This window comes from Dothidotthia symphoricarpi (assembly GCF_010015815.1).
Source record: "Dothidotthia symphoricarpi CBS 119687 unplaced genomic scaffold P153scaffold_2, whole genome shotgun sequence".
NCBI classification, from domain to species: Eukaryota; Fungi; Ascomycota; class Dothideomycetes; order Pleosporales; family Dothidotthiaceae; genus Dothidotthia; species Dothidotthia symphoricarpi.
Genome location: NW_022985009.1, coordinates 1,741,044 through 1,767,533, shown reverse-complemented (window position 1 = coordinate 1,767,533; position 26,490 = coordinate 1,741,044). Strand labels below are relative to the sequence as shown.

At 51.4% G+C, this 26,490-nt stretch overlaps 9 protein-coding genes across 9 annotated transcripts; 4 read left to right on the top strand and 5 right to left on the bottom strand.

Moving 5' to 3' along the window:
* The first annotated feature begins 88 nt into the window (after positions 1 to 88).
* Positions 89 to 1,391, top strand: P153DRAFT_363257 (proteasome-domain-containing protein). Its single transcript, XM_033667334.1, has 5 exons — positions 89 to 179; positions 229 to 274; positions 328 to 342; positions 396 to 671; positions 718 to 1,391. The coding sequence occupies exons 1-5, from the start codon at positions 152 to 154 to the stop codon at positions 1,037 to 1,039; spliced, it is 687 nt and encodes a 228-aa protein (XP_033528671.1). The 5' UTR covers positions 89 to 151; the 3' UTR covers positions 1,040 to 1,391.
* Positions 1,392 to 1,724: 333 nt separating this feature from the next.
* P153DRAFT_108809 (cyclin-domain-containing protein) lies at positions 1,725 to 3,562 on the top strand. Its single transcript, XM_033661892.1, has 2 exons — positions 1,725 to 2,938; positions 2,985 to 3,562. The coding sequence occupies exons 1-2, from the start codon at positions 1,808 to 1,810 to the stop codon at positions 3,159 to 3,161; spliced, it is 1,308 nt and encodes a 435-aa protein (XP_033528670.1). The 5' UTR covers positions 1,725 to 1,807; the 3' UTR covers positions 3,162 to 3,562.
* Positions 3,563 to 5,244, top strand: P153DRAFT_108810 (uncharacterized protein). The gene is made up of 2 exons (XM_033661893.1): positions 3,563 to 4,262; positions 4,342 to 5,244. The coding sequence occupies exons 1-2, from the start codon at positions 3,964 to 3,966 to the stop codon at positions 4,997 to 4,999; spliced, it is 957 nt and encodes a 318-aa protein (XP_033528669.1). The 5' UTR covers positions 3,563 to 3,963; the 3' UTR covers positions 5,000 to 5,244.
* Positions 5,245 to 5,276: 32 nt separating this feature from the next.
* P153DRAFT_307360 (uncharacterized protein) lies at positions 5,277 to 8,674 on the bottom strand. Its single transcript, XM_033664667.1, has 5 exons — positions 8,219 to 8,674; positions 7,648 to 8,162; positions 6,642 to 7,600; positions 6,485 to 6,590; positions 5,277 to 6,430 (listed from the first exon to the last, which is right to left on the bottom strand). Exons 1-5 carry the CDS (start codon positions 8,637 to 8,639, stop codon positions 5,489 to 5,491), a joined length of 2,943 nt encoding a protein of 980 aa, XP_033528668.1. The 5' UTR covers positions 8,640 to 8,674; the 3' UTR covers positions 5,277 to 5,488.
* Positions 8,675 to 9,601: 927 nt separating this feature from the next.
* On the bottom strand, positions 9,602 to 11,701 carry P153DRAFT_372724 (uncharacterized protein; the record flags this gene model as incomplete). The annotated part of the gene is made up of 4 exons (XM_033669415.1): positions 9,602 to 10,889; positions 11,190 to 11,293; positions 11,346 to 11,561; positions 11,612 to 11,701. 4 exons carry the CDS (start codon positions 11,699 to 11,701, stop codon positions 9,602 to 9,604), a joined length of 1,698 nt encoding a protein of 565 aa, XP_033528667.1.
* A 514-nt stretch (positions 11,702 to 12,215) lies between these two features.
* On the bottom strand, positions 12,216 to 13,361 carry P153DRAFT_353449 (uncharacterized protein; the record flags this gene model as incomplete). Its single annotated transcript, XM_033666440.1, has 1 exon — positions 12,216 to 13,361. One exon carries the CDS (start codon positions 13,359 to 13,361, stop codon positions 12,216 to 12,218), a length of 1,146 nt encoding a protein of 381 aa, XP_033528666.1.
* Positions 13,362 to 14,098: 737 nt separating this feature from the next.
* Positions 14,099 to 16,101, bottom strand: P153DRAFT_281108 (uncharacterized protein; the record flags this gene model as incomplete). The annotated part of the gene is made up of 2 exons (XM_033663126.1): positions 14,099 to 15,957; positions 16,029 to 16,101. The coding sequence occupies 2 exons, from the start codon at positions 16,099 to 16,101 to the stop codon at positions 14,099 to 14,101; spliced, it is 1,932 nt and encodes a 643-aa protein (XP_033528665.1).
* Positions 16,102 to 19,506: 3,405 nt separating this feature from the next.
* Positions 19,507 to 22,146, top strand: P153DRAFT_353447 (SAM and PH domain-containing protein; the record flags this gene model as incomplete). Its single annotated transcript, XM_033666439.1, has 3 exons — positions 19,507 to 19,509; positions 19,565 to 19,759; positions 19,807 to 22,146. The coding sequence occupies 3 exons, from the start codon at positions 19,507 to 19,509 to the stop codon at positions 22,144 to 22,146; spliced, it is 2,538 nt and encodes an 845-aa protein (XP_033528664.1).
* A 1,598-nt stretch (positions 22,147 to 23,744) lies between these two features.
* On the bottom strand, positions 23,745 to 24,620 carry P153DRAFT_271242 (uncharacterized protein; the record flags this gene model as incomplete). Its single annotated transcript, XM_033662903.1, has 2 exons — positions 23,745 to 24,192; positions 24,475 to 24,620. Coding segments are annotated over 2 exons (594 nt in total), but the record flags the coding sequence as incomplete, so codon positions are not given.
* Between the last annotated feature and the right edge of the window lie 1,870 nt (positions 24,621 to 26,490).

Genomic DNA, 26,490 nt, shown 5'->3' with positions numbered 1-26,490 from the left:
GCAGTGCCAAGACCGAGTTGCTCGCGTTGCCTGCGCATCACCAACTATGCAACCACCACCCCACAGCTTCTTCCCCGCCCATCTTGAAACTCCGAGAAGACATCTCTATAGAAACGATCGGCCTTACAAACCACCAGCTCGCTCTATCACGATGATGACTACTGGCTCCTTGGGAGAGGGTAACTTGGGCCTTGGACTTACGCAGCTCTAAAGCTCACCTTTGCGCAGATGGCATCCATGTCGACATGAACCACCTCAAGAAGGGCGAGGTCAAGTAAGACTTAACCAGTACTAGCGATTCTCCAGCGTGCTAACAGACATGTCTAGTCTCGGTACCTCCATGTTTGTCCCCTCAACCCACGCCACTACTCCGCATTCTCTGACGACTCGCACAGCATGGCAATCAACTTCAAGGACGGCGTAATATTAGGCGCAGATAGTAGGACGACAACCGGAGCATACATTGCAAACCGTGTCACCGACAAGCTCACACAAGTCCACGACACAATTTGGTGTTGCAGGTCCGGTTCTGCAGCAGACACGCAGGCGGTGGCTGACATTGTGCACTACCATCTGGGCTCATATGGCATCACGAACGACGAGCCACCAACGACACAGACGGCGGCAGCCATATTCCAGGAGCTCTGTTATTCCAACAAGGACTCGCTCTCGTAGGTGACGCGGATGTCAACCGCGAGCTCGGCTGACAATTCATAGGGCGGGCATGATTATTGCGGGATGGGACTCTCGACACGGTGGCCAAGTGTATTCAATTCCTCTCGGTGGTTCTCTACACAAGCAATCATACGCAATCGGCGGTTCTGGATCAACATACATCTACGGTTACTGCGACGCAAACTGGAAGGAGAACATGACTGAGGAGGAGGGCATCCAGTTTGTCAAGGGCTCGCTCTCAGAGGCTATCAAGTGGGACGGGAGCTCAGGAGGTGTAATTCGCATGGTCGTGCTCACTGCCAAAGGCGCGCAGCGGCACCTGTACCTGCCAGACCAGAGCTACGAGGGCCCTGGTAAGCAGTAGTTGCGTGGTGGTGTTTGGAATCAGGAAAGCCATGCGAACCGCATGTTGTGGGCACACGACGGGGCTGAAACGTCGGCAGGGTTAACAAGGTTTTTACACCCCTCGTCGTCCGCTCGCCCTTCATCCTTTGGACAGCCTTGAGAAATGTGCGTACGAGCGTCTTTGAGGTGTGTAGGCTCGGCAGCCCTGAGTGGCAGGTGCCAACATGATAGTCCAATGAGACATGACCGTTAACTCATCGCCTTGTTCTGATGGGAAAGCTATAGCTACGACAAGAAGCAGGGCAAAGCAAAGCTGGGGAACAGTATGCACCTATTGATGCTTGCACATGCATGTGATAGGCCCTGAAAGGGAGTTCGGGCAGCGACGAGCCAAAGCGGCAGATGACGAAGAGGCCTGGGCACGCTCCCCACGCAGTCCAGTCTAACAACAACGGCTCCACCAGCTCAACACCGCCCGCGTCTTCGTGTTGCCCACCTCCCCTCCCCCTCCTCCCCCTCACCCTCCCTGCCAGACGCGTCGCCGTCCAATTCACTTTGGGCACGGCACGAAATGTTCACTATCTGCCCGTGAGTCGCCTTGATCGTCTGCGCTGGCTGTAGTCTGCGATAAGAGCTTGACCGCGACCGGCTCGACAATACCACCGACACTTCCCACGCTCGTCGCACCTGATCCACGCTCCTTGCTCGACAGTGCTGCCACCGCGCCGCGCCTTCCACCCCTAACCTCCCTACGCTCTGCAGAATCCCGAGTACCTGCCGTCGCGGTATGGGATCGATAGTAGTCAGCGACTTTGGTGGAAACCACTTTCACAACACCATGTTTGGCGGGCATCCGCAGACGCAAGAGTCGCCTGCTGCCCATCACACCACCGCGCGCCCGTCGCCTGCAGTGGCCGCCAACCCGCCGACGCGAGTTGTGGCTTCGCAGACGGATGTTGCCATGACCGACTCGGGAGCCCCGCCATCGAGCTCAACACCCGCCCAACGCCCGCAACAGCACAATCCTGCAGAGCCCAGCGCGCATGGCTCCGTCTCTCACCAGCATCCGCCGGCGCCTCTCAGAACGCACTCGCAGCAGCCCACCCCATCGGCACAACCTGCAGCTGATGCTGCGGCAGACCCAACTCGGCGCATCAAGGTGAAGAGCCTGTCCCACATCCAGAGCTTCGCCATCGACGAGTCCAGCCCATTCTCTCAGACACGCTCCCTGTCGCGACGCCAGCGACGTGACCCCACAGACGTTGGGCCCCAGTATGAGATCAGCGACATGCCCGTTTCAGACATCATCGAGATGGTGGCCGGGTTGCTAACCAAAATCACTACCACCAACGATCGCCAGCACGATCATCTGCACCGCCAGATCCCACCGCCTGAAGGTACCTCGGGATTGAGCCAGCAGACCAGCAGCGTGCTGGCTTTCCACGGCAAGAACGTACCTAGCATCTCCATCCTCAGCTATCTCAGCCGAATTCATAAATACTGCCCTACCACATACGAGGTGTTCCTTAGTCTTCTGGTCTACTTCGACAGGATGACTGAGAGAGTCAACGCTGGACCAATGATGAGCCTCCGTCAGGCTAACCAGCAATCACTGGAGCGCGCAAACTCCACAGCATCTACAAATACCGACTCCACAGCAGCCCAGCAGGCTCCGTCTGTCAAAGTACAGGCTACGACACCGCCACCCTCTGGTTCTCTTGGCAGATCGTCTCAACCCCAAGTATCAGGAGTTCAGCCACCATCCCCGCCTCAGCAAGACCTAGAACCTGATACATACAACCTATCACACTTCTTCGTTGTTGATAGCTTCAACATTCACCGACTCGTGATAGCTGGTGTTACATGTGCTAGCAAATTTTTCTCTGACGTCTTCTACACAAACTCGAGATACGCAAAGGTATGTGGTTGTTTCTTGATAGTTGAGCGTTACTAATACATAACAGGTTGGTGGCCTGCCGTTGGTCGAACTCAACCATCTAGAGCTACAGTTTCTGCTGCTGAACGACTTTCGCCTAGCTGTCCCATTGGAAGAAATGGAGGCTTACGGGACAATGCTGGTCGAATTCTACGCGCGAGAAGTAGCGGAACAACACGAGAGACAGACAGGAGGAAGTCAGTGATTGCGCAGCTGTACATCGCGGAGAGCGCGCACGCTGACGGAGGCGATGAAACGGTTAACATTCACGACATGTGCTGGGCCTGCAGGAGTAGGCCCGCCACTTTGAATCGAGGGCACTGCATAGAGCAGGCAGTTTCTGATTGCAATTTCATAGCAGGACACGAACTGCAAGAAGATACCACAAGAGTTTAGCTTCTACGAAGTGCTGCTTTCCTGGCGTTCGGTGGGTGGAACGATGGCTCGCCGGAGTCTTCATTGCATGAATTCAGTCTCTTTTGGGCTTGTTCAAGTTGGGACGACTCGACAAGCTTGGCTTAGGGGTCTTGATGAAGCCAGGATGCGGCTTCATGACGAGATCACAGCGACGGGCTTTCTTTGAGCAATACATCCGTTTCTTGTTTTCTACGACTTTCTCGAAGACCCTTAGGGCGGCGTTCTTAGAGGTGTAATGGGTGAGGAGTTGATCTTCTTATGCAATGCTTAATACTCAAGCCGAGGTGTTTACGGTGTTTACCCCTGCGTCTCTGAAAGTGATTTTTGAACCGACGAACATACAAGCCTCGTCTCAAACGACGAATCAATATGCATTAGCGATCCGACAACACAAGCAGGTGGATTACGCCACCCCCCTAAAAACATCAACTCACTACCGCATCTCTACCACATGAGGCAACCCCGCGAGGAGCAATGTAAACGCACAGACGGTGACCTTACTCGGGCGTCGCCAAAAAACGGCCCAGCCAAAACATCTTAAATCCTTCTTTCTACACCGCTGCATTTACGTTCCTTACCTCCCTGAAACTATGTCCTCGACCCTCTCCCTCTCCTCGCTCACTCAATACGTCTTTCTGGCCTCGATTGCTTACGTTCTTGCCGGCGCGCCTTTGCTGTCCCTTTTCTACGGTACGCGAGCCTCGCATCCTAGCGACGCTAGCGCAGGGCACCACGGTGCTAGGCTGGATGGCTTGGTATTCCCGGAGGAGAATCTGAGGTGTGGGGAGCATGCGTATCGGGGGGTTTACGTGCTGAGACGGGATCCTCTGGTAGTTTACATTGAGGGATTCTTGAGCGCAGAGGAGGCGGGGCATGTTGTTGGGTTGAGGTGAGTCTTGAGTTCTTGTACAATTGTAGAAGTTGTTCCGCCTGTGTGACGCTTAACGGATGCTTACTCATCGCCCCAGCGAACCGCTCTTCACGCCCTCAACGACTTGGACCGGCCACGCAGAATACCTGAATAAGACTATCCGTAACAGCGAAAAGGCACCGCTGCCGCGTGATGATGTGGTGAAGTGCATCGAGGACCGCGCGCGCCGCTTCCAGGGCTGGCGGCCGTGGATGTTCATTGAGAAGCTGTGGACGCAGAGATACGGCGCGGGCGGGCACTACACGTACCACTACGACTGGAGCACGGGGACGCAGAAGAGCGGGCGGGTGAGCAGTTTCATGGTCTATGTAGCTGCGAACTGCACGGGAGGGGGGACGCATTTCCCGCGCTTGGAGAGACCGAGGGGGCGCGAGTGGTGTCGGTTTATCGAGTGTGAAGAGGAGATGGATGGTGTGGAGGAACAGGGGGTTGCGGGGACTAATGCGACATCTCAAAGTGGGAAGAGCGAGGGGAAAGAGGTGGATTTGAGACAGGGCGTGATCTTTAAGCCGGTGGCGAGGAATGCGGTGTTCTGGGAGAATATGCGGAGTGATGGGACCGGGTACCTGGAGAGCTGGCATGCGGGGTTGCCGGTTAAGAGTGGGGTGAAGGTTGGATTGAACGTTTGGAGTTGGTTCCAGGAGGGGTTTGTGCCACCTGTCGAAGAGCAAGGGCGAGTAGGTGGAGGGGAATAAGGTGGAAAGTGAACAATCAAATATATGGATGACTATCTAAAGAGAACCATGTCGGATTCTAACAGTAATGAATCGGATGTTCATACTTCTAGCTTCTCGAGGGCGAGGTGATTGCTGGAACAATGCAGGAGGATTCGAGGGTTTGCGGATCCAAAGCATATGGCCCTTATCATGCGCAAAGAAGGTGCAAGGGACATGGACAACAGTACCACTCGAATCACACCAGCAGCAACATGGAAAGTCTGTCGACTAACCGTCTACGCTCTTCGTAGTTTGGCAACTCGAATCAACCATTGATGTAAGAAAACATGGAGAGAAGTACAGTACAAAACCCTACTCCAAAGCCCGATCAAAGCCGTAGCCGTTCCGTTGATCTTGTTCCCATGGCATGTATCAAACCCATCCGTTTCCGCAAATAACGCCATCCGTCGATATTTTACAACCAAACACACCCAACCATATCCGCACCTAAACACTTCGTGTCTTTGCCTAGTCCTGAGTCTGCTGCTGCGGTTGACTCTGGCCCTGCCCCAACAACCTCATAAGATCCCCCAGCCCAGCTCCCGCCCTCTTCTTCTTTTTCCCGCCTTCCTTCTCCGCAAATGCAAGGCCCATGAGCTTTCTCTTCTCCTCCTGGATGTCCAGAACTCTCTCTTCCACACTACCCTCAACCACTAGCCTGAACACTTTCGTCTCGCGCTTTTGGCCCAGTCGGTGTACACGATCGACGGCTTGATCCTCGATGGCAGGCGCCCACCATGAATCCGCCATGATGACTTGATTGGCGGCAACAAGATTGAGACCTACGCTGCAAACCGACAAGGAGGCGAGCATGACGGTAGTTTCGGGGTCGGAGTCTAGGGCCTCGAGGGCAATGTCGCGTTGGGTTGCCGACATCGACCCATCAATCCTGGTGTATTTCAATCCGTGTAGAGTGAGGTGAGGCTGAAGGATGTTGAGAAAAGACGTCCATTGGCTGAAGACAATAGTCTTGTTACTCGGATCCTGGCTAGAGGCCTTCAAGATATCAAGCAGAGCACCGACTTTGCTGGATGTGTTTTTTTCGAGGGACTCTTTGTCTGCCAGTTGATCTTGCGTGAGTGCTTCTGGTTTAACAGATACCTCTTTCGCTGGCTTGACAGCTGTCGAAGCGAGAGACTCGAGGTCGGCGCGGCACATGGGACATTTGTGCTGCGTTTCTATGACTCTCTCAATGCAGTTCGTACAGAATACGTGTGCACATTTTGTGATCACTGGGTCTTTCAGAGTATCGAGGCAAACGGGGCAGTCCTCTTGTGAATCGATAGACAGCTGGAGCATCTTCTGAAGAGCAACTTTGTTTTCCTCGGTCAGGTCGACAACACCTTCCGCTTCTAGCTGCTTCAAGATGGAGTCAAGACGCTCTTCTCCCACAAGCTGCCAGTGATTGCACTATTTCAACCGTTAAGTAAGTATTTGTCATAGAAAGCAATCAAGTACACTTACGAGCTGGCGCATACGAAGAAGAACTTCGAGCAAATGGCGATAAGTATCCGCCGCATTCTGCTTGCCGACATTGTGCTTGTAGAGGTCTAATGTACCCTTCGCTTGTCTGAAGATCATTTAGTGTGCAAATCATGGTATTGAACTGGGTGGAACTCACGCCTCTAGCGCTTCATACTTCTCCTGCTCGTGCGAGTGAAGCTTAATCTTGTGAACATACTCCGACAACTCAGGAAGACGCAAGTCGATAAACGACATCTCCTTCTTCCGCCGCAGACAGACACCTTTCATGAGGAGCTGAAGTGCCATGTTACCCTGTGCGTCGCCTTGCAGTACTGGACGCATGATAGCTCCGTGGAAGATCTCAAAAGTGTCGAGGCCGCCGGATAGCCGGAGGAAACGCACAAGCGAGTATAAATCCTTGAGGGTATTGATGATGGGCGTTCCACTGAGTACCCACCTAGACTGCGCCATAAGATTCGTAACGGCAATTGTCTTCTTCGCCTTGGGGTTTCGAATGTTGTGTCCTTCGTCTAGGATAACACGACGCCATTTCACAGAGAAGACCCCGGACTGCCTGGGTACATTGGTCGACTTCTGCGAGTACCACTCAGACGAGACCGAGTCGTATGTGCTGATCACGACATCGTAGTTTTCGATCTGCTTAGGTGTAATGGGCTGCTTTCGTGTGCCGTGCCAAAACATGACACGGAGAGCATACTTGTCCTTGATATGTTTCTTCATCTGTGTACTCCAGTTACTCATCACTGAGACTGGCGCCAGGATGAGAGTCGCGTTGCAGGAGTCAGGATCGCGGCGACCGAGGGCTCTATCGGCCATGATGAGCGATATCACTTGAATTGTCTTGCCCAGTCCCATGTCATCAGCGAGAATACCACCTGAAGCAAGCACAGGATTAGTGATGGAATAGTTGGTTGCAAGATTTGTGAAGGCGTTCGGCATCCTCGGGTGACGCTGCCAGAGCTGCACAATATCCTTCGAGCCTTGAGCTGGGAGTTGAGGTGATTCTTTGTCCAACATCCACTGCAGACCTTGCAGTTGGAAGGGGTGCAATTTTGTCTCGAGTGCTTCTGGCTGGGATGCCTTGGGCATTTCCGCCTACAGACAATTAATAGGAGTTCATGATGTGTCAAGTGACTACTTACCAAATCCTTCTCCTTAACACCGAATTCCTCAACGACACTCTCGACATTCCTGGGGTTGAAGCGCTCACTGCCGCCGATGATGTCTTCGAGGCTAGGCCCAGGACCAACGCCCTGCGAAGAGCCAGCCATAAACTCTGCCATGCCATTCTCGTAATTCAGGCCTCCAGCAGCACCAACAACGGCACCACCTCTCTTCTTCGCCTGCTTGGCAGCTTCTTTGGCGAGTTTTTGTCTCTCCTTCTCGGCTGCGGTCTCCTTGCGCTTGCGATCTGCCGCGTGTCCAATGGGGAGTTTGTCTGCGCGCATCGCTGCCAGGAGGTTCTCGCGCTCCACTGGCTCGTTTGTGCCATAGAACTTGAGCTCAACTGGACAGTCGAAGGCGCCCTTTGGACCAGTAATTTGCGCCTCGATGAGCAGACTACGCTGGTCCATGTATTTCGCCAACTTCGAAGCCACAGTTTTGGGTATATGACCAATCTGCTGACCCTGCACGTTGAGCACCTGAATGGCATTTGCTGTATCGAACAATTAGCCATCACTCACACGGAGCACAGCTCATTGCGCATCTTACCGTCATACTTGTTATGCGGCTCTCTTCTACAAATGACCATCTCCCCAACAGTTGCATACCCGTCGTAATATCTCACTCCTACAATTTTGGCATGTTGCACGCCGTACAACATGTAGCTGTACTGCTGCTCGTTGTATCCTTGTGTTGCATCGGGCGCATCTTGCGACGCGTCTTCGTCGTCGTCATCGTCAATGACCAGAGGGTCGTGTTGCGACGAGCCTGATACGGTGCGTGATGTGTGTGAATTGTATGCGGTACGTGTTTGCTTCGGGGCGCGAGGCGATGACGCATATCCATGCCCTTGAGACGATGACGGATGCGCGTAGCTCTGCGATGACGATGGGTAAGCATTGACTTGCGACGAGTAGAAGGGCGAATCGTCGCTGAAGCCATCAGGGAGAGGCCGTTTGTGGGGTCCCATTGTGGGGAGACAAAACTGTGCGCGACGAGTGGTGCGCCGTTGTGTGTAGCAGCTGTGTGAGGAGAGAATCGATAAGGAGAAAACGCGCTAAGACGCGAACTCCAGTGATATCATCTGACTCGACCCCAGATTCTGGAGTAATAGCGATACACAGCAGAATGCAGTCATAGCATGTCATTGAACTTTTCTACATACGTGGTACAGTGTCACTGCTTGTTTACAATGTTCTTCGTAAATCTGAAACAAACCATAACGCCGTTTCTGCGCTCATAGCCATGAACTTCTTATAAGAAGTAGCAAGTATTTACTATCGACACAAGCCAACAGCGTAACGATGGCGAGCCAGACATAATACAAATAGAGAAAGGAAAAGTTGGTATTACCTGAGGGAATCGATTACAGCGGAGAACAATGCGAGCAGATTAATCTCGAGACGGTCCAGCCTAAAGCTTGCATCGGCCCTTGTGTCAGATTGGCAACAGTAAAGGATCTCTTGGCATAATACGAGGCATACAGTGCTGCGGATCAGAGACCATATGCGATTGCTGGAGCTGAGGGGAGCAGGGCTAGTTGCTTCGCGGGGTGTGACGAACCTCATCTGCGACGACGCGTTAGTAATTATTCACTGGGGATCGTGTTAAACAGAGTGATTGTATCACACATACCTTCTGACTGCAACACCTAATAGCGAGTCCGATGACTGGGCTTCGTGGGAAGGACAGGAATGATGGTTGCGTTATCTTCGACCTGCTTTGATCTATAGATTCGAAACACCAATGTCAGCAAGCTCATTACAGAGAAGAGAATGGTGGTAAATTACATTTCGCTAGCTGTCATGTAAATGCAGAAGAACTAACAAACAAAGCTTGTGGGAAGGTGAAAACGGCGAGGGCAATGATGGTATGACGACCGGAAGTCGAGGTACATGCTAGCTCTATGATATTGGCAATATCAAGAGCAGTCTATAAGCGCTGACGCTTGTTTGCTGCGGCGTGAGGCTGTCCTTTTCCTTTTCGTTTCGAGGGGAGGGGGAGAGAAGGGACGCTCTTAGCAGATAATACATACCCATTGACTTCCTTATCCAGCAGCATGTATTCTTCAGCTGCGTCTTTGCCCCCGCGGTTGAGCAAATACTCCATGTAACAGTGTGACAGCTCCTTTGATGTCTCTGGAGAGAAGCGGCCTTTGGTGCGCATCAGTTCATGAACAGCCTTTATGCGTTTGTGAGATTCTTCCTGATCAGAAGAAGGTTGTCCAACTTCAAACTGCAGGTATTTGAACCAGAAGTCTCGAGAGTCGAGGAACTTCTCATACTTGTCTTTGAAGACTTGGCGAGCCTCGTCGACAGCGCCTTTGCATTGCCACAGGATTCTCGCTTGCTCAGAAGCCAAAACGCCACCGATGTGGTTGTTGTGTTGCCCAATGTATTCATCTAACAGGCGCACAGCAGCGTCATTGCCTTCGTGTCGTCGCTCTACTCCAGCTAGAGAGATGATAGTCTCGATGTGTTCAGGTGCCTGTTCCAGGATGGCGGTGTGAATATCACGAGCGACTGAAATGCGCTCAAGCTTCTCCTCGAACCGAGCCCAATTGAGGCGGATTGTGGGCGCTGAGATTGGCACGAATATGCAGCTGGCCCGCATGTAGATGATTCGGGTGTCCTCCTCTCTACCCTGTGAAAACATCCAGCGTGCGTAACGCAGCCAGAACTCGTCGTAAAGCGCACAAGCGACCAAACAACGCTCATACAAGAAAGAAACACGTTGGAAGTCGCCCTGTTTCTCTTCAAAGTCGAGGTACTTGCGCCAGTTGTCGAGTTCTGCGTCTTCAAGTTCTGTGACATGGAAATAGGCCCTCTTAATAGCCTGCTCAAAATTCCAACGGCTCTGTACTTCCTGCTGTGTACGGGTATATGAGTCGTAATAGTATTGGTGAATCTTCTGACGCAGCTGTCGCTCGATCTCAAGCGGCGCTTTCTCGGGTTGTCCCTGGTTCTCAAGCTGAGCTGCGTTCTTCAGCGTCTCGAGTATCTCAGACTCTGCAAGTTCTTCGATCGGTCGCGAGCCAAGCAGCACGGAGAACTTCTCGTAATAACGAGAAAATTGATATATGGGTAGGAGAATGACGCGGGTGTAGATCTTGGTGACGTTGGCAGGCTCCTGTATACGCTCCTCGAATTCGATGTACTTGTCCCAGAATGGATGGCTCTGGAAATCGAGACCTACAAAATGAGCACCGCGCTCGAAGAGTCTACGTTGTTAGTATGTGCTAAGACGATGGAGGGAGGAGAGGTAGAGAGGAGTTCGGGCTTGCAGAGAGACTAAACCGTCCCTGAACGGGAGCTAGACCATCGACTTCCAACAACTTCGATAACGCGCAATGAGCTCGTCGGGATGCAGAGGGTAGAGTGAAGGGCAACAGAACGGCGTGACGAATAACATCCAGCGACACTCGATCATGTGTGAACACGCACTGCCGCATTGCAGGGTCCTCGCAGCTGGCTAGGATGCGAGTTGAGTTTCAGAATCGGGGAAGAAAGGCAAAACTTACTCTCTGATGATGTCGTTGTCATGGGATGTGTCCATCTTGAAAGAACAGTAGTTGGCCCATAGATCAACTGAAGGAGTGATGCAGGACACGCCGCGCTCGTACACCTAACATACAATCAGTCATATTTACAGTAGGGCGCTCGCCAGGAACACGCACCATTTCAGCCGTTTCGGTGCCGCCTATCGCAAACTCAAGGTCGGCGTATTTCTTCCAATATCCAAAGAAGAGCGGGAATTTGGTGAGGAAGCAATCGTAAACATTGCGCACAAGTTCGATTGCTGAGGGGCTAGAGTTTCGAGTGACGCCGCCCTCGAGTTCAGACGCGCGAGCAACGAGCGCCTCCCACTTTTCGAAATCATCTTCGTTTTCAACCTGAGAGCCGTCAGTATGTGCGCAGCTACTCAAGGTAGTTCAACACTCACAACCGCGTCGAGGAGCTTCTTGACTTCAATTGCAGCCTCCTCGCCAGTGTAGTGCACCTGTGCGATGCTGCCGCGCCCAGTTGCCAGCATTATGTCGCGTTGAGCTAGATACGCGTCGAGGTATTCGGTGAGTTTATGCGAAGAGAAGGGGGTTGCGTCGCTGCGAAATGAAGGGTGGTGAGAGCTTTGCGAAGATGAGCTTGGGAAGCTTGCAACGGGAGCCGTGTCGCAGGTTCCACTTTCGTCAACTAGCGTGATCTGGTGTCGCAATCACGTGATGTCAAGTATGCATCTGCTGCGTCGACATGGATAAGATATCATGCTTGTGAGAGAAGGAAATTGTATTGATAGGTACTCTGAATATGTGGCTCGAGGCAAATCTCAAGATTGGTTGAGTTCGTGAGTTCAAGTGCGGAAGGTTTGCATTCGCGTGTATAAATTCAAAGTACTTCTTTCCATCTCCCTATATTCACATACCGTAGGTTAATCTTGCAAATGGCAGGTAGCTTAGGCATCATCTATCCGTGCACAAGCCAGCGTTCTTGCAAACCTTGAACTATCCATCTTGAGACCTTGAGACACCAATCGCATCTAACACAAACCCTCATGTGGCACTCTCCCCTTTCAGATATTTTGACGTGTCATTCCCCGCAAACGAGAACGGACTCGTCCCAAGCTCGGGACTCCTCGGACTGAGGGGCAGCGCAAAAAGCTCGTCATCCTTGTCATCACTCTCTGAGGGTAATGACAGGCCTCGAGACTGGAAGCTCGGATCCGGAGCTGACAATGCATTAAGAGAGCCCATGCCCGAGCCCTGTTGTGCAACAATCGAAGGCGGCGGGGCTTGAGCTGCAAGTTTGCGAGGTGCTGCTTGAGATGGCTGGGGCTGCTGCGGAGGCTTGGCTGCAAGTGTAGAGGGGTTCGCACCTTTGAAGATAGCGAAAGACGAAACGGCTACGTCGGAAGTCTCTGGCGACAGAGGGTTCAGGTGAGGCATGCCGCCGTTGCCTTCTGACTTTGGTGTGAGATCCCTCTCGTTTGTGCCCAACCTCAGGCCGGCTAGCTTTTCCATCAGCCGTCCTCCGCCGGGTGTCCTGGGACTTGTAGGACCCTTTGGCTGTGCCACTGTTGTTTGCGCGAGCGAGATGTTGAGACCAGCTGGTTTTGCGTTCACGCCAAAAGATTCCTCAATCCAATCTTTCTCTTGAACCGCCATCAGATAGCCAATACCCTCAATGTTGTTTCGTGACTCGGCCGCGATCTCCTTCTGCAGCACTTGTAACCTCTTCTTCGCCCATATGGTATGCAAAACACCCTTCTTTCCCGCCGCGCGTGCTGATGCCCCTAACTCGGGCGGGAAAATGGCAGGCAACGGGTTGGTGTTCCACACCACCGGCGCCTTGTCGGTGTCCTCCGGTCTGTGTGTGAGTGTCACGCTCGTAGGCACTGCAACTCCTGGAGGCAGGAGGAAGTACATGCGATTGACATCGTTGGCAGACTGATCATCCGTGGGGAGAACCCTTGTACTGCCTTCCCAAGATATATGCCAGTCTCCGCGCACCCCTCGTGTTGTGTCGTCGTCCTCCCATTCTACCATGAGGATCTTGGTGCCATCTGTGGTGGCATGGTCGTATTCGTAGCGGGCGAGCGCATTTGTGCTGGAGATGCTCGGCGACTCAACCTCGTCCTTGAGCGGCTGACTTATCGATGTGTCTACAGAGGTGAACGGAACTCTGGCCTGAGAAGTCATTGTATAGAGCTCAGAGGGTGGGGACACGGGTCAAGCGCTATGCCAACAACAACAACGTCAACGAGATTAGCAGTCGCATGCGGCTGCAGTGACCCGACAAGACTTTGTCCAGATGTCGAAAAGCGGCAAGAGAACGTCGTGCGAGTTAGGTGTGTCGAGGCGCGACATCCATATCGTCTTAGTCTGTATGTCTTTGCTAAATTTAGAACGAGCGTTACTGTCGGATGCGGTAACCCCGCCTCATGTTGTGGAAACTCGAACCAGCCAATCGTTCACAAATGCAATAAGAAGTATTTCGGTGCAGCTCGAAAATGTGTATTCAACTTCGATTCGACTCGAACTCATGTCTCTTCGGCATGGCCTTGAGGCTCAAGCGGAAATCCTATCAAACTACTATACAAAATATGTGGGAGCTGCACTAGCTTCCAAATCGTCTCAAGATGTCCACCAGAAAAGGCAGGACATCGAGTCAGCCGTAATATCATCACCATGATGCTCCTCCAATGCCACTCAGTCGATGTTATCGCGCCGTATGAATGCTGTCTAGCTCCCGAAGGGCTGTAATAGAAAATTACAAAGTGGGTATAAAGCGAGAATGTAATATATGCAAAGAAATGAGCAAATGCTTTGATGGAATATAGCGAAAGTTAGGTGCGGGTGGCTCTGACGAAGAAGGAGTGTAGTCGCAAAGTAGCTAAAACAGACCAGGATGCTAACCAGCAGAAAGGCAGGACTTTTTAGATAAGCAAAAAGTCCCAGCCCTTCTGATGCATCGTGTCCCGCCAGTGGACACTCTGTTTGTTGCCCTTTGCGAGGTTGTCGTCGTTAATCAGCCAAACCTCACTCAGGAGCTCCTTCATCTTTCCAAAGGAACCAAAGTTTGAGGACTCGCCCAACTGGAGGGCGCGGTCCGAGAACATGTTGCGGAAGCTGGAGCTTGGCAGTGAAGCTGATCCAGCCACTAGGAGAGGCCACACAAGGGAGCGATCGAACCCGTGAGGACCAGCAGGTATGTACTCCATTGCCTTGCTCAGCGCGCTCACCAAGTTGACGTTGGTCGGCTGCGTTCGGTCGTAGTCAGGAACCAGGCTGCAAAGGTAGATGCGGGCGGCTAGGCGATAGATTGCAGTCATGTTCTTGCGGAGTTGCCTTGGGAGAATCTCTCCGGTCCCCGAATATGCGTGGTTGAGCGCGCCATGTGGTGGCTCTGTTAAGCTAATTTGCTCGCCGAGAAGCTGGATGTGCTGGCACAATTGCACATCATCCATGTTCTCAAGTTTGAGCGCCTCGAGACAGGCAATCTCCGAAATCAAGTACATGATCCTATCTTCACAGCCCATGAGCTCTGCAAGGCCAGAGGATGCATCGGCGATAAGCTTCTCCCTGTAGGTGTCGGCAAAGGATGGCGTTCTGCCCAACATAGTTGCACCGAGGATGTCGATCCAAGAAGTAAGTGTCATGTTGAAAGGAGGCTGGGAGTGTGGCTGTCCGTTCAGAGCGACCATTTGTGCTGGAAGTTCGAGCTTGTGGACGAGACTCTGAACTGCCAGGAAGTGCTGGTGCCATGGAATATCAGGGAGACCATCATCGAGCCGTCCGACCGAGCACGGGAAGAAAATCATACCAAGAGTAGCTTCAAGGGTCTGTGCATGATCGTTGTCACGGAAAAGCGAGTCGGTGAGTTGTTGGACGGTAGCATAGCGGTTTCGATAGATGTCGTTGTCGATCTCGTCTCCCTGGAGGCCTTGAGTAGTCTTCATGTGCAAAGCAGCAACACTCAGGCAGCAGTGTAGGTAAGCCTTGTTGGTCTCAAGTGCTGGGAGAATGACATCCGCGCGGGCAGAGCCAGCCTGGTTTGCCTCAAGAACGGGATAAACCGTGTGCATGACGTTCTCAATGAAGTGAGTAAGAAGATGCTGATCACATTCTTCGACTTGTATCATGGGTTGGTGTGAGGGGCTGAAGCAACCATGAGCAAATTCGAAGGCAGGAAAGTCAAGTGGTTCCTCGGCGAAAGACTCTCGGCGGCTCTCGAAGTAATCTTGTTGTACCCAGTTGTCAGTCGGGTATGCATGTCCTACAGCGGGTGGTGTTTGATAGTGGCTAAATGTAGATATTGTGGAGTCTCGCCGTGTGGGGATGTCGTTGATGAACATTTGAGTTTCAGTCTTGATGTCGATCTCGTACGGTGCAAAGTGTCCAGGATGGGTAAAAGATGGTGCAAACATTGGCGGGGGCATTGACGAGTTGTAAAAGTCGGGCGTGGGATTGAAGTTGTAGTCCAGAGAGTTCTGCGAATCGACAGACTGCGCACGAGTGCATGCGATTCCGTCTGAAAAGGTGTCTGCGGTTTGCATCGAGTGGCAGAGGCTCGGTGGAGTGTTGGTGCCGATCGGAACTCCTTGCGCACTCTTCTCGTTGAGCTTGGTGCGCTTGATTATGTTCTTGATGTGATCCTTCTGGCCTCGTCGCTGCTCGTTGTTGCTCCACCACATCGGCCTTTTGTATTCACATTTGAGACCAAGATGTTTGCAGGCGCGGCAGGAAGACTTTCCTTCATCGCACTTCTTTCGTCGCAAGCGACATGTGAAGCACCCTGTAGAGCTCCCGTTAGCTGACTGTCCAAGCGCGGGATCCCTGCATAAAGACTCGAAGGGTAACTCTTACCTGTTCGTGAGCGGCGATGCATCTTTGCGGCGGCTTGCTTTGCTGCATTGGCAGCATTTGTTGTTCCCACCATAGTTGCAGACTGTTTGCCAACAGATGTGGGTGCGGAAGAGGAAGACATGGACAGTTCATGTACTAGGGCCCAGAGGTGTGGTATGTATATCGAAGCTAGTAAACAATGCGGCAAAAATGACTAACGCGCAACGGGACAATGCAAAAGGGACAGGATAGCAGGGTTCGACCGGGCTGTGTGTAATTAAAGACAGGTACTTGAAGTTCGACCGGCGGACTTCGAAGTGGAGAGAAGGAGCGCAACCAAATTATGTGATATTCCTTTCCTGGAGGGACAACCGACATAGTTATGTACCTTTAAAGTGCCACAAATGGTGCAATGATAGCAAAAACTACTCGATCTATTATTGGATTTTCTGCTATCAGACCGGGTGGTCAGGAGGAACCGTCCAACGGGAATGAATTGCCAACGCCATGCATGCAGTGGGTACTCGACGTCTATTGGTCAGGATATCTCAACCTGTAGGCAGATGTCGACATTTTGGGGTCTTTTCGATCCCGAGCTATTTTGGGGCTTACTTTACCCGCCGCGCTCCAGCCAGCTGCCGCACCGAGCGCGAGAGGGGTGCATGTCTGAACGGCTATCGATCGGTTAGGGGCCCCGCACACTGACTATAGCATGCTAATTTATCTTCTTTAGACCCTAGGCCAAATCAACCTTGTCATCGAGTAAACTTTGCGGGACGTACCCACGTCTTAGCTCGCATTCACCTCCAACCTCCTAAGATCAGAGTGCATGTCGCGAGGAGATACTTGCAGCGGCTGATAGATGGGCGGCCCGGACGTTGCTAGTTCTGTTCTGGAGATCGCTGGTGCATGTGAAGAGGTAAGATGTGGGCGTCCACGGCATTGGAGCATGAATTTGGTGCCTGCATCGGTGTTGGGTTCCAGGAATGCATATCGACTCGTGGCACCGAAATATGCGGCCATCTCTCGAATCTATTCGTTTGTGCAAAGTAAGACCACAACGTCGGGGCGTTGAACTGCGTCCTGCAGACCACGGCTATGGTCCAATTCCCTTTCGAGTTGTCGTAATCATTTCCACCGCGGATTTGCCCAACGAGCTAGTTACGCGAACGAAAAGAGAGGCCGCATGGCCGACCAAAGGCGGCAGGTCCATCGATGAGAGTTTCCGAGCTACGCGAAAGTCGATTATCGTGTGATGGGTCGGGCTAGTATGCAGAAGCGAAGAGACGACGTGGGTGCACGTTGAGTGGTCCACATGCATGTTGTTGGAAGTTGGATTTTGCAGAACAAGCTTTCCTTAGCGGCAGATAGCCATCCAATGGAAGGACGTGATGAGCTAGCTTACATGCGCACGAGTAGATTCGGCTGCGATTGCGTGCAGTGCTCCTAAGTATAGACCGCTAATTGACCATTTGAGTTCGAGGAGTTGCACATAATTAGTACGATTATGCCAGAGTTGCTCCGTAGAAAGAGTAACTCCCTTTTGGGCATGTTCTCCGCTCTAATTGACCATTGGTTACCGACAAACGTAGTCAATACTCTATAGTCCGCGAATGGCTGTAGATAGGTACCTCCTCGGAAGGATCGCTCACCTGAGAGCATGAATTTGTGTTTGCAGTGTTGAACTCGGTACAAGCTGCAGGCTACTTGCCGTTGAAGCTGTGAGTTGCAGAATGTCATACCTACCCCCATCGCATGACGGAAAGTAGCATCACGAAACGAACAGTTGCTGGACAGCTTTTGCCAACAGCACATTACCAAACCGCAATGATGACGATGGGCCGGCCAGTTCGGTGCTTGCCACTCGCGGAACCGATGCAGAACTGGACGACCCTCCGAAGTCTGCCTTTTCGACCGAACAGCACAGCACCACTCTGTCGGCGCCGTGTTCGCAAAAAACGCATCGTTCTGGGTAGCACGACAGACGACTCTCACCGTCTCTTGGGCCAGACTGTACAAGTGGACTCGGGTTAATGCTTATCCTGGTCGCGGTTTGGTAGTGTGGTAGTCGAAAGCCATGCCTGCGGTCTGATTCGCCCTCAACAATCACGCTTTGAGGGTCCATCGTGGTAAGTAGCGGAGCATATGGAGACCAAGAGGGTCATCTCAACGGGAAACCGCAGGAATACTCAGTCACGGGGAGTAAATGTGGCAGTCCTGTGCGACTTCGTTGGCCCTCAGCTCGACCTGGGTTGATGAGGCCTTCACGGTGAACTCTGCCATCTCTGCCATCTCTCGCGACCGCGGACAAGGGTCGACAGAGCATGTGGTCTGTTGTTGTGGCAAAATCGAGTAGAGTCATGGTCGACTCTGGGTGGCTTCTGAATTGAATCGACTTTGCAGCCCACGGGTGCCAACAGCCCAGGTCGCACGCGGGACGCGAGGTGGTGGATTCGACGAGGCGTGAGGTTGGGAGTGGGAAGGCGAAGTTAGAGAAGGTGACGACAACGGTCTCTGTGCACAACTACCCGTCTGTGGCGTGCATGGCTGGAAGTAGCCGTCCGCAGTGTGTGATGGGCCTGTTTCCAATATCGCGTGCTGCATTGTGGCTTGTGATCGCTTCGGCACATCCGAGGGAGTCTTGCTCTTGGCATACTTCCCAGCCTCTCTCTGGTCGGCCAAATAGCCTCACAGCCCGAGCCATCGCCGCTGGTCCTGAATTGAAGCCCAAGGAAGAGTCATCTGACAGTGGGGCTGACGACACCGCCAGTGCGATTTTGCGTCGTTGGACTCGGCATGTACGTACGTAAGTGTACGGCATCGGCAAGACGGATCTGCGCTGTGTAACTACTCGACAGCCACATGCACGATGATCGTCTGGCAAAGCGACCACGAATCTCAGGCTGACCGAGAAGATGTGGACATCTTGCCGTTCATTGTGGGCCATTCCGCGCGTGCCGAAGCGAGCGTGGCCAAGTGCAGACCCTGAAGACCTTGTATATCGGTAGCGTGCATGTGGCTTATGCTCCGCGATATTAATGGCAATTATCCCTCCCGATAGGGCATAATTAGCACTTGCTCCAATCTCAAGGGCAGCGAATGGGCGCCCGTTCATGCCCTCGCTCATCCTGCTGTACAAGCGCCGGCCTCACTTTGACCAGCATGCGGGCGGAAAGCTCCGGGTGCGGATTGGCGGAGAAGACGTGTCTCTGAGACTCGAGACCCCTCAGTGGACGAGCTATGCCTGTAGTGTGCTGCCTCTGCAGCAGACGTTGATAATATCACACCTCGAGGCTCCGCTATCAACGGCTGTCCACAACTTTCTACAAAAAGACTTACAAGCGCCCTCCACCCGAAGGGGTCCTTCTCCGTTTTTTGACAGTCGTGTTGCTACAGTGTACGTGCCATGCTCGAGACATTCGTTCGGAATCGTTGTTAGACCATCGTTGAACAACTGTATTCCTTGCCACTGAGCGTGTACATACCACAAACCGTGATCATGGTATGTCGGACATCACCCTGAATCAGTTGAGTAGTCGATGCTGACATTCTTCTAGCAGGCCATGACACCCTTCACAGCCCTTGAGCCGGGTATGGAGATGTTTGAGAAGGGGACACCACAATCATTCTATTCCTCTACTCTGGCACCCCGGTCGTCATTAGAACGTCCCGTCTCATATATCAGCGTTGCGTATACAGACATCGAAGACGAAGATGACTCAAGTGAATTCGAGGAGTACAGTGGCTCGTCTGTAAGTTTGAATTGCAACGTTTGACGTGCTTCACTGACGGCCAATAGAGCGACAACAGACGCAGTCAGACAACTATATCGACCTTTGAAGAGGTCCACACACCAGAGATCGAACAACGACCCCAATTTGCCGAATGGTATCTGCCAAAAGCAGTCGAAGGCCCCAAAGGGCCACATCTATTTCGTACCTCACAATCCTCCAACGACTTCGACTATGCCCTGCAAATGTCACCACTATTGCCAAGAGAGACTCCCCTCCGACTCCAGACCTCGTTCAGAGAGGCTACGCCCGCGACGGTAGTCCCAAAGAGTGAGTACAATAACATTGCCTCGGCAGTAGCCCATCTCGACAACGCTGAAGTCCGCGCTTGGAGCTCACGCGACGTGGCTACCTGGATGTACCAAAATGGATTCGAGAACGAAGTCATTGACAAGTTTGCTGTTCATGATATTACCGGTGCTGTGTTGCTCGATCTGCAGTTCGATGATCTGAAAGAGTTGGAAATTGAGTCCTTCGGGAAACGACATCAATTGTGGAACCAAATCGACTCCCTGCGTACACTAGATGGGTTGGTTTCTCCAATTGCACCGGCGCCCATACCAACCCCATTCGAGGATCTTGACCATCCATGCTCGGCGGCGGGAAATAGATCGAAAAGCAAGAACCGGGATCGTCGACGTCGTGACAAGCCACGGGGCGCTGGTGATTATGGCGATGACTTGATGACGCCAATCACTCCCGGAGGCGGTCGCCGACGGAGAGGCCGACGAAACAAGAACCCAGCAGACGACTTGATCACTCCTGCAGAGTCGGTTTCTATTGTGGCCATCGAGCAACTACTTCCAAAGCCACACACATGTGCAAAGGGGGAACGATGCGCCAAGTACAGGAAACAGCAACGTCAACTTGCCAGACTCCAAGAGGAGCATGGGTTTCCAATTTCTCCAGAAAAGGGTGGCCAGATCTTCATCGCAGGAGACCCAGGCAACGCCCGGACAGCATATCGGGCCGTCGAGAACGTCCATCGTCCAACTTCGGATGCAGAACAATCTGTCGTGGTGCCATCTGTGGTAGCATCGTCAGACTTGCTAGGACCCAGCCAACTACCCGACTTCAACCTCCAGGAAGGCATGCTCCAAAAGTTGGAGCACCGCGACCCTCAGGACAATGTGCGACACTTCCTTACCCTCCAGGGCGTCGATCAGCCGTATGCTAGTGCAACACCTATCGAAGCACCCCCGACACCTCCTAGGGAGATGTTCCCTAGTCGGCCACACTTGGTGATACCACAGCATCAGCACTACCCACAGGTTTCAGCTTTCTCTGCGTCGACTTCGGCACACACGACAAAGTCCTTCGACCCATTCAATGTTTCCACCCCTCTCCTGCATCCTCCGGAGTTCATGCCAGCCCCGCATTATAACCTCAAAAGTCTTCCCAAACTTACAATTCCAGTGGCACGCTCCATGTCTGCCCAGCCTTACGGCAACCCACGCAACGCCATTCCAGCGAACTCGTACGTTGCACCGGACACTACATTCTCGCCATGTAGGACAGCCTCGCCAGGTGGCATTTACCGATTTGGTACACCAATGTCCGAAATGGACGTACCCGTAACGGCCGTGCCATTACCCCCTGTGTCTCGTGACACAAGTCAGTCGGTGCCACCCAACATGCAATACAAGGTCCAACTCCAAAGGGCTGGATCCCGTCAAGAACGAAGACGTCCCTCCCTACCCTTGCCGGCGCTTAATGAAGGCCAGGTGTTCAGCCCATTGGGTCCTCAATCGGATGATGACACTCTTCATGGAACACAGTTTTCCGATGACAGTGCAAAGTCGTCACCTGTCCGAGTTGCCATGCCTGTAGTTGCCGAGATGGCAGAGGTCCCGTCTGTGCCACTCAAAGGTGGCTTCTCGTACAACGGCGTGAATCACCATGGCTGGATGAAGAAGCGCCGCACCCGACTTTTGCGTCACGAATGGGAGGACCACCACTTCCGTCTCCAGGGCACAACGCTAGCCATGCATCCCAATGAGCTGCCCACCTCGTCAGCACTGCACACAATCGATGTCGACGAGTATGCTGTGGCTTGCTCGTCCCTCGCTTCCAACAAGCTTTCCGCTAAGCTGCGTGCTTTGAAGCTCTCTTCGAGCCACCAGAAAGAGAAGGATAGTATGGCAGCATCTGCATTCGAGTTTCAGCTCGTTCCTGCCGCTCCCACTAAGAGTGATGTTAAGAGAGTCATGCCCAACGGCAAGATACACCACTTCGCTGTCAAAGGCCGCGATGAGCGCATCGACTGGATGCGCGAGCTTATGCTGGCTAAGGCTTTGAAGGCCAAGAACGATGGGTACGAAGTGAACGTCAACGGTGCCGACATGTGAAGCGGTGGCAAGAAAAGAACCAACGGGTACAGAGTGATCACTGGATGATCCTCGACCACCTCGTTGGTTCAACCTCCTTTGCCTTTGTGCAACCAGTCCGCAAGAGATTATTCTGCTCCTTTTTGTTTCCGCGTTTTTTCCTGCGTTTTGTTTCTGCGTTATGTTTTCACTGTCTTCTATTTCCTTGACAACGGCCGCGATTATACCCTTTCATACTTTCTTTACTTGGCATGTTATCCGCGTTCGATATCTCCTCTCCCCTAATTCTAGCACCTTGATATTACGACTGTTTTTCCATCATAAAGATCTGGACGCTGAGCGGGACCGCGAGGTTCAGGGAGTAACGCATGGGGCACACACAAATGTATGGGGCAATGAATGACTAGGATATTATCTACGGAAGAGGAGGAGCATTGGATGGGACCTTTCTGTTCTTTTACTATCGTTGAGCATCTTGGTGGCAAATATGACTTTATTCAAAAGCTGTCGTTACATCAGATTGGAAAACCAGATGGGTGGGGATGAGAGTTGAGAGGGCAATGCATACATGGGGTAGTCAGCTGTAACGAATTAAATGAACTATATGAATTAGAACCTTCTTCACTCCTGTTGTTTTTGCATGTGCCTTTTGTTCTCGCAACCCTCGCAGATGGGTAGGAGGTCCTGACCTGCCTTCAAGTCAAACTCGCACCTCTCGCTCACCCATCACTTCTCTAAATCTCTTCGCACTACAGCATGTGCCAGCACAACCTCCGACCCAACCAGCACACAGAGCACAAGCATGCGAATGACAGCGGCTACCCGCATGGCGGTGATATGGGAGCAGACACCAAAGCGGGTAGCAAGCATGTCAGCTGTCAAGACGAGAGTTTATCTAGAGCGCGGGAGCGAAGGAGCGAAGGATGTGAAGATTTTAATTAGAAGTGGGAGATCGGCGATGTGATGTGATGTGATGTGACAGGAACAAGGAAGGTCAGCATATGCATCGTGATATTTGACAAAAGCATGGTGAACTCGTTTGTGAGGCGGGAGGTGGGGCAATTTGTCAGTTAGTGTACTACAGGGGGGACTTATTGTATGCGAGCTGGCTAGTCAACTAGCTGGAGTGGAATCTGCGGATTCAGAGTAGGCCGCGCGGATATCAATCACAGAGCTGACGGGAGACGCGGGAACGTGAGCAGACAAATATCATTCGATGCGTAGGTAGATATGGGAGAAAAAAGACCAGGTACCCTCCCGTCGTCGGGGAAACATCCTTCACAAAGCCTGGATGTGTGCTGATGGTGGGAGAAACCGGCCAACTCTGTGCAGTTGCCAAACTATCGCTGGAACATGACTCCAATGGGGTCAGCATATTCAAGAGCATATGGGTGTAACAGGTACAAGTCCGTCGGTCCGAGATGTATATACAAGATCTTCGAGGCCGACGAACAAGGAGAAGTGAAAAGTCGAGTAAACAAGCCGTCCTTTTTTTGGTTCGCAATAGATGTCATATCGAGAGTAGTGGTTTAGTCGTCGTGAGCCTCAGGAGCTGCCTCGGGTTGAGCTGAAGCCCATGCTTCAGGGTATGCCTCAGCGAATGCCTTTGCATAGGCACTGGCGTCGCGCTTGCCGATTGGAGAACCATACGGTCTCCATGGGTGCCAGGTCCATCCACCGAAGCCTTGTTGGGCGTCTGCACTAGCTTCGGCGTCACGTTTTCCAATGGGAGAACCGTAGGGTCTCCATGGAGTCCATGTCCATCCACCAAACCCCTTCCCAGCCTCAGCCTCAGCCTCAGCGTTCGCGTCACGTTTTCCGATGGGAGAGCCAAAAGGCCTCCATGGCGTCCATGTCCATCCACCGAAGCCTTGTTGAGCATCAGCCTCAGCTTCAGCACTACGCTTGCCGATAGGAGAGCCATAAGGTCTCCATGGTCGCCAAGTCCACCCACCGAAACCTTTCCCAGCCTCAGCGCTGGCGGCGGCATCGCGTTTGCCAATTGGGGAGCCATATGGCCTCCATGGGTGCCAGGTCCAGCCGCCAAAGCCTTGTTGGGCGTCGGCACTAGCTGCGGCGTCACGTTTGCCAATAGGAGATCCGTAGGGCCTCCAAGGATGCCAGGTCCATCCGCCAAAGCCTTGCTGGGCATCTGCTGTAGCTTCAGCATCGCGCTTTCCGATCGGGGAGCCATATGGCCTCCATGGTCGCCAGGTCCAGCCACCAAAGCCCTTTCCGGCGTCGGGAGAGGCGTCGCGCTTGGAAAGGAAGGCGTCAAAGTCCTCCTCGTCGAAGTAAGCGGGATCGAATCCCTCAGGGAAGTATTCGGCGAAAGCGTCCTTGGGAAACTCGGGGATGGTGGGTTGGGCGTCAGTGACCTCGGTGGTCTCGGTGACTTCAGGGACAGCAACCGCGTCCTCGGGGACTGGGAGGGCAGCCGCAGAGACCGAGGTGGCTGCGAGGATGGTCGCCGCGAGGATGGCGTTGATTCTCATAGTGACGAATCAGATAGTATTGTAGAACGAATGGTGCAAGTTGGAGAATTGAAGATCGACTTTGGCCAAATGACTGTATGGATTGTGTTCGAGTTGCCGTCGATGGTGTCTGAGAAAGATGAAAAGATGTGTTGTATTTAAGTTCGGGATATACATGAGAGGTGTAAGGGCGAAATGAGGTTTTCGACCTCGGTGTTGTTCAATAGAGTCAATAACGATGTCGTTTGTCAATAGACTCCGAATAGGACAACCCATTTCATCCAATGGTATATCACTCATGAAAGTGAAGGACAGACGCTCAAAGGGATCTCTCGGAATGAAAATCTAGTATGATCCAGTAACGGCTCCCAAATTTGACGATAGATGCCGTCTACATTGCCAAGGTCGCTATACGCCGTTGTTCTAGAGAATTGAAGCTTCCGATGCAGTCAGCAGGACGCATAGCTTACAAAGGGTATGCAACTTCTTCCAGGAGTTGACAAGGGATTGCTGCTGTTTTCAAGAAGGGGGTGAAGTGAAAGCGTGGTTGTGTCGTTACTGTTTTTGGGTTTGAATAAAAGTGAATAGAAGAATAAGACTTGGCGCTGGCCGAACTTGAGTAATGCGTCCGCCACAGCCTTACCACTGGAAGAGTAGCTGAGGAGAGGGAGAGCGCCATATGCAAGGAGTATTTTGCGACTAGAACTGAGTGTTATGGCGAGTGAGGAGGCGGCTCGTGCGATGAGCATATAGTTTGATGGGCATGTTTGCACCCTGATAATCCGATAATACTGTAAGGTTAATGTTGTTGAGAGTCCAGCAGAGATATGAATGATTAACCCTGCAGTTTTCTCTACACTACCTTCTATCTCTTTCTTCTTGTGTAACCTTTTTGTATTAGATAGAAGGGTACAGAGAATCTGCAGTAATGTAAGGGCACTATAAACAGGTAATTAAGATATAGGACAAATAGGTATTTATTAAGAGATTAGACAAATCCTTAGAGTATAAGCCTTAGGGATTTATAAGTACTATATACTAAAGCTCTAAGGGCCTTACGCCCTTAGCCTAGAGGTTTACTAAAAGTAGGCTAATAGGAGCTTAGATAGAAATACCTATAATAAAGCCTTTCCTCTTCTTATAGTTTATCTTAAACTACTAGAATTTTTAAAGTAAATAAATAGGTATTTAATTTATATAGTTACCTTAATTAAACTTTATAAAAACCTTCTATAAAAGGAAAATAGTTTAGAAGAAATTTAGTACTAAATTATTTAAGTTTTCTCTAGGCTAGTCTTTAGATCTAGCCTAAGGGCCTACTATACTAGGCCTATATTCTTATTACTAAGTTTTTATAACTTTAGTAAGTATAGCCTAGTTTATTATAAGTAACTACTAGGTCTCTATAGAGAGTTCTGTTTACTATTATTCCTAGATTATAATTCTTAGAAGTATAGTTATACTTATTATATATTATTATTAGTAACTTTATGTTTATAAGTTTTTACCTTATTAGGTACCTATTAACTATATAGATAGTTTATTAGGCTCTATTACTTCTTTAGCTCTATTCTAAAGGCTTTATAATATATAATTATATAAAGTAAAAGCTTAATATAGAGTTTACTTATAATAATTTATTATTTACTTACTTTCTTATTATAGTTAGTATTTATACTAACTTATATAATTATTTATAGGCTAGTATTATCTTTATAAAGTATATTACTAGTAGCCTTCTTAAAGGTTTATTCTATATAGGCAGCGCTTACTTTAATATTAGTACCTATTATACTCTTTATAAGGTTTATAACTATAGTTTCTTTATAGAGGTCTATTAGCTCTCTATAAGTAGTTTACTAGAAGTAGTTCTAGTATCTTAAGTAGTATT

What these genes read in the sequence shown, in the direction of transcription:
- P153DRAFT_363257 (XM_033667334.1), top strand. Translation starts at nt 152, where the DNA reads ATGATGACTACTGGCTCCTTGGGAGAGG. An exon ending in TACTGGCTCCTTGGGAGAGG is followed by an intron (nt 180 to 228) that starts GTAACTTGGGCC and finishes ACCTTTGCGCAG; the next exon opens with ATGGCATCCATGTCGACATG. An exon ending in TCCAACAAGGACTCGCTCTC is followed by an intron (nt 672 to 717) that starts GTAGGTGACGCG and finishes GACAATTCATAG; the next exon opens with GGCGGGCATGATTATTGCGG.
- P153DRAFT_108809 (XM_033661892.1), top strand. Translation starts at nt 1,808, where the DNA reads ATGGGATCGATAGTAGTCAGCGACTTTGGTGGAAACCACTTTCACAAC. An exon ending in CAAACTCGAGATACGCAAAG is followed by an intron (nt 2,939 to 2,984) that starts GTATGTGGTTGT and finishes AATACATAACAG; the next exon opens with GTTGGTGGCCTGCCGTTGGT.
- P153DRAFT_108810 (XM_033661893.1), top strand. Translation starts at nt 3,964, where the DNA reads ATGTCCTCGACCCTCTCCCTCTCCTCGCTCACTCAATACGTCTTTCTG. An exon ending in GGGCATGTTGTTGGGTTGAG is followed by an intron (nt 4,263 to 4,341) that starts GTGAGTCTTGAG and finishes TCATCGCCCCAG; the next exon opens with CGAACCGCTCTTCACGCCCT.
- P153DRAFT_307360 (XM_033664667.1), bottom strand. Translation starts at nt 8,639, where the DNA reads ATGGGACCCCACAAACGGCCTCTCCCTGATGGCTTCAGCGACGATTCG. An exon ending in GCCGCATAACAAGTATGACG is followed by an intron (nt 8,163 to 8,218) that starts GTAAGATGCGCA and finishes TGTTCGATACAG; the next exon opens with CAAATGCCATTCAGGTGCTC. An exon ending in AAGTATGAAGCGCTAGAGGC is followed by an intron (nt 6,591 to 6,641) that starts GTGAGTTCCACC and finishes AATGATCTTCAG; the next exon opens with ACAAGCGAAGGGTACATTAG.